This window comes from Rhagoletis zephyria, unplaced genomic scaffold (genome assembly GCF_001687245.7).
Source record: "Rhagoletis zephyria isolate East Lansing unplaced genomic scaffold, Rhagoletis_zephyria_1.1 Rzeph_scaffold_08595, whole genome shotgun sequence".
In the NCBI taxonomy this organism is placed as follows: Eukaryota; Metazoa; Arthropoda; class Insecta; order Diptera; family Tephritidae; genus Rhagoletis; species Rhagoletis zephyria.
The window spans coordinates 7,597-12,259 of NW_016165675.1; the positions used below are offsets into that span (position 1 = coordinate 7,597).

Here is a 4,663-nt window from a genome sequence, read left to right on the forward strand (position 1 = left end):
AAGGGAAAAAGTAAGGTTGAATTCGGTATTTTTTGCAACTTTAAATGCGAATTACTTAAAAACTATAAGCCTCCGGAGGGTGGTGTCTTCAGATTTACATCCTTATTCTAGAACCCGAATTTTCGTAAGCTCTGATACTCAATCCAGTTAATGCAATAACAGCTTCTTCCAAGCCATTGAAGACATGCACTTTGTTAGGTCCACCACCTGGTGCACTTGCTTCTGCCTTCGGCCGCGCTTAGGGATTATAACCCTTACTAAGTAGAATTCTCCTTTCTGTGTTGCAGGAGAAGAAGGGCTTCAGCATGTCAAAGGTATACAACACTTCTTGTGCATATCACTCCGGCTACGCCATCCACAATATTTTTGCGCAGAACCCACGTCGAAATTTGCAAAAAAGTGCATAATGCAAACCGAGTTTATTAATAAGCTAGTAGTAGGAAATTTATTTATTTATTTATTTATTTATTTATTTATTTCCGTCTTGGAATACAGAATATTCTTACAGACTACTCAGCTAACACTAATTAAGTGCTACTAAAACTTAAAAATTAAGATAAATTTTAAATACATTANTTTGAAACATTTATCTTATGCCCGTATGATACTATGTTTTTTTCCTGTATTTTTCATTTGAAATACAAACAAAAAAACTGTCGAAAGTCAAATTACAATAACTATTCGGCAATGTGTTAGAGGAAGACAAATTCTGTGTGAAGAACAGCTGAGTTTTGACGTTTCATTACCGAAATTCAAATAAACGAAATTAAAATTGATGTAAAACAGTTTTGTAACAATAAAAATGAAATTAAAGTGGCAAGACAACTACGTATTCCATTTAATTGACAAAGTCCACGGTGCAGAATATATATGGAATCATATGCTACCATCATATAAGCACAAATATAAAAAGCAGCAGTTTTGGCTCGCTTTGGTGGATGAAATGAACTCAACGTTCACAGCAAATGTACCATTTCAATACGGTAAGTTTTTAGCAAGTTCACATGTAATAACTAAAAGATATATTATATGTTTGTATAATACATATATGTATTTAAAGATGAAGTTACGCACAAGTGGTGCAACATCAAGTCATATTTCAGTTCAGAGAAGCAGAGGATGGACAAGGCAAAGAGAAGCGGTGCCGGCGGAGACGAAAACGTACAGACCAGCTGGAAGTTCTATGAAGCTTTGAAATTCCTACAACATGTGAATGAGCATACACCATCAGTGAATAATTTTAATAAGTGGAGTTTGCAGGTACGACTTTTATTGTGTGAAACCGGGCAAAGCGTCGATTCGCGTGCTACGTAAAATTTGCTTAATATTTTCATTCTCTTGTAGAACCTGGACCCTGATCCCAATCCATCGCGTAAGCTTGGGGAGCAACTGCAGCCTGCAGAATGTTTCGATCCAGGCTACATCTCTACAGAAGACACTAATAGTGATTCAACACCAATTAAAATCATATCGGATGAGATTGTAACTCCACCTCTGGTTACTTCGCAAAACTGTGGTCGGTTTGATGACAATAACAACAATAGCACTAGAAAGTTGGTCCATGCAACAAGAAAACGAAGAACAAAAATTAATAATGATTTGGATGAAAACGCCTCTGCTTTAATCGAAGCATCACAAAATTTAACAAATGCCTTTCATGTTGCATCAAAAACAAATAACACTGACGAAAAGGCAAACAGTTTTGGGATATACATGGGTGAAGAAATTGTAAAACTGGACCCCGACTTGCAACTCAAAGCGAAGAAACAAATGCATGACATTTTGATGAATCTGCAAAGCGAGCAATTGAAACGGAATGGGCTTATGTAACACAATGACTATTTATATGTATGTATGTACACTCATAGACAAAAATAGGAGTGTCCCTTTTTGTCATGTTTTGACCATTTTCCGTAGGTTATTGAATTTTAATAACTTATTTATAAAACTTTAGTTAACTCTACAACCAAACACATATCACTAGAAGCTTTAAACTTTAAACAAAATTCAAGAAAATGCATAAAATTACATAACAATTTCGAACTTCCTTTTAAGTATTTCAAAAACAAAATGGGTTGTTGCGGCGCCCTCAGCTTAAAAAAACCAATACCCAAAATTAACGGTGATCTTAACCCACTTGAAATTTGCCATTTAATACATAAAAATTACACATCTACACAGACATGCAATTTTCTTTTTAATATTTAAAAGAAAAAAATCGAAATTTTGATGAGTTTTCCTGAATTTCGTTTAAAGTTTAAAAGTTTTATTGATATGGTTTTGTTTGTAGAGTTAACTATACATCCCGTGTCATAATTATAAACGCACCACATATTGCCAAGTTTAAAGATTTTTAATTAATGGGGTGTATTTTTATAAGTAAATTATTAAAGTTCAATAAACAAAAGGAAAATAGTCAAACTTTACGAAAGGAGGCAGAGTTATTATTTTGCCGAGTGAGTATGTATTATTACTTTCATTAAAATATTTGGTTGCTCTAATTGAATCAAAAATGTAACAGTGTTTGTACTACTCACGGTGCACCGCTAAGTAGGCAGGTATTAGCTAGTAGGTATGTACATAAATTGAAGACATTGTACTCATTTATTTAATCACCAAATAAACCAATTGTTGCTTCTACTAGTATGGAAAATTTCCAACACGAAAAGTTTTGGTTTATTTAAACAATGAAACGATATTTTAATTTACCGCAGAAAAATAGTTTTCGAAAGTTTTTCTTATTTCTTCAGCGCTCCTTTTTGACGCATTTCTTTCAGAAGCGGTTGTTGTATAGTTGTTATCTATTATTGCATCTATTTCACTTTCGGAAATGGCGTCAAACGTAGTTTTCTTTTTCACATTTTCTGTTCTTAAAAAGTTGTGCACACATACGCAAGATAATACAATCTGAATGGCTGCAGCTGGAGCGCGATGGATGGGTGAAAATAAAACTCGAAAACGGTTCGCAAGAATGCCAAAAGCATTTTCAACAACGCGCCTGTTCCTCGAAAGTATGTTGTTGTATTTAAGTTCGCTTGGTGATAGTCTTAGATGAGAGTAAGGTTTCATTAAGTAGTCTTTTAGAGCAAAGGCATCATCGGCTAAAAGCACAAAAGGCGAGGGAGTTGACATGAAAGGGAGCGTGCATGGGGCTGGTATATGTACTTCATTTTTTTCAATAGCGTATTTCAGGTCCGAGTTCAACCAAATTCCAGCATCACCCACTCTCCCATTAACACCGACATCAGCATAAATAAAACGATAGTGGGCATCAGCGATTGCCATCAATACAAATGAATGGTATCCTTTGTAATTGAAATACGTAGATCCTGCTTTCCTCACTGGCAGTATTCTGCAATGCTTTCCTGAGACGTTTCATCAGTTGAGTGAATTTAAAAGTGTTAATTGTTAGTTTACCATCTAAAGCGCCGATGCAGTTCGGGAATCCCCACATCTGATAAAAGTCTTTTGCAATATCACGCCAATCTTGCTCACTTGCAGGGAATTTCAAATACTCCTCCCTTAACGCCAAATATATTGCGGGAATTGATTCCTTTAAAATTCTGGAAATGGTTGACTGCTGAATTCGGAACGGCAATTGAAGTGACCTTTGGGTTTCACCTAATTTTGGAAATATGTACATACATATGTATGTCGGTACTAAAAATTACCAAGAAAATATTATATCTTACCAGTGGATAGATATCGCAATGTCAGCTGCAGCCGTTCCGCAGCTCCTATGCAGTTCCTGAATTTTGTATCCTGCTTGCTAATATAGGGGCGTACTTTTTCTAATAAGAATGCAAACTGAGCTGGAGTCATTCTTAAGATATTTTTGTGAAGGATTGAATCCTCGCACTCAATTTCCTTTAACAGTTTATGGCTAAATCCTATGAAAAGTATTTTTGATAATTACAAAAACGAACTATATACATGTGTATATAATGTGGAATTCGAAACTTACCTTCCAGTTCTCTTTTTAAAAGCCATTGCGCAGAATATTTTTTTTTAGTCTTTTTCTTTTTCCTACGCTGTATTAAGGCAGCAGCGTTTAGCAAACAATTTGTTGCAATAGATAAAACTTGTATTTCCATTGTATGCTTAGAAAATCTCTCGTATGTCAAAATGCAAACAGCTGTGTAAAAAAACTAACGAAATACAGCCATCTGTCAAAAAAACCTAACGAAATACAAGTTGGCCGGACTGTTTTTAACAACCTAGTTTGTTTTTCGTTTGTTTTTTGGTATATAGCTTACTCGCTTACACAAGTACTGAAATTGTATGTGACCTTCTCTTTCTTTCAAAATACAGCGTAAAATACACTCGAAATACAAGAAAAAACGTAGTATCATACGGGCATTAAATAAAATGAGAATCCTTTGATTACACGTGTATGTTAAAGTTTTTGGATTCGGGTTATGCGCTTGGACACAACAACCGAAAATCGTTGTACATTAACTAAACCGGACCCAAGTTTCTCGATAAGGGACAACAAATATTCTTTTTTGCTCGTTTATATAAAGCAGTGGATAAAAATATTCGTATATGCGAAAGGCAAATTTATCTGTTTAAATGAACACCACCGATATTTCTTGCAAACACACATCGATTTATAAATTTTATTTCCCCTCCGACACAGAATTGTTTTCGTACAAAATTATGC

At 34.8% G+C, this 4,663-nt stretch overlaps 2 protein-coding genes across 2 annotated transcripts; one reads left to right on the forward strand and one right to left on the reverse strand.

Moving 5' to 3' along the window:
• The first annotated feature begins 603 nt into the window (after positions 1-603).
• On the forward strand, positions 604-1,830 carry LOC108375174 (uncharacterized). The gene is made up of 3 exons (XM_017631274.1): positions 604-983; positions 1,061-1,260; positions 1,345-1,830. Exons 1-3 carry the CDS (start codon positions 803-805, stop codon positions 1,828-1,830), a joined length of 867 nt encoding a protein of 288 aa, XP_017486763.1. The 5' UTR covers positions 604-802.
• Positions 1,831-2,585: 755 nt separating this feature from the next.
• Positions 2,586-4,126, reverse strand: LOC108375175 (uncharacterized). The gene is made up of 4 exons (XM_017631275.1): positions 3,965-4,126; positions 3,693-3,890; positions 3,418-3,621; positions 2,586-3,365 (listed from the first exon to the last, which is right to left on the reverse strand). The coding sequence occupies exons 1-4, from the start codon at positions 4,092-4,094 to the stop codon at positions 2,701-2,703; spliced, it is 1,197 nt and encodes a 398-aa protein (XP_017486764.1). The 5' UTR covers positions 4,095-4,126; the 3' UTR covers positions 2,586-2,700.
• Positions 4,127-4,663: the final 537 nt, after the last annotated feature.

Excerpts from the sequence above, each read along its gene's own strand:
- LOC108375174 (XM_017631274.1), top strand. The coding sequence starts at position 803 with ATGAAATTAAAGTGGCAAGACAACTACGTATTCCATTTAATTGACAAA. Across the intron at positions 984-1,060 it reads AAATGTACCATTTCAATACG|ATGAAGTTACGCACAAGTGG; the intron begins GTAAGTTTTTAG and ends ATGTATTTAAAG. Across the intron at positions 1,261-1,344 it reads TTAATAAGTGGAGTTTGCAG|AACCTGGACCCTGATCCCAA; the intron begins GTACGACTTTTA and ends ATTCTCTTGTAG.
- LOC108375175 (XM_017631275.1), bottom strand. The coding sequence starts at position 4,094 with ATGGAAATACAAGTTTTATCTATTGCAACAAATTGTTTGCTAAACGCT. Across the intron at positions 3,891-3,964 it reads TTTAAAAAGAGAACTGGAAG|GATTTAGCCATAAACTGTTA; the intron begins GTAAGTTTCGAA and ends TACTTTTCATAG. Across the intron at positions 3,622-3,692 it reads ATTGCGATATCTATCCACTG|GTGAAACCCAAAGGTCACTT; the intron begins GTAAGATATAAT and ends TTCCAAAATTAG.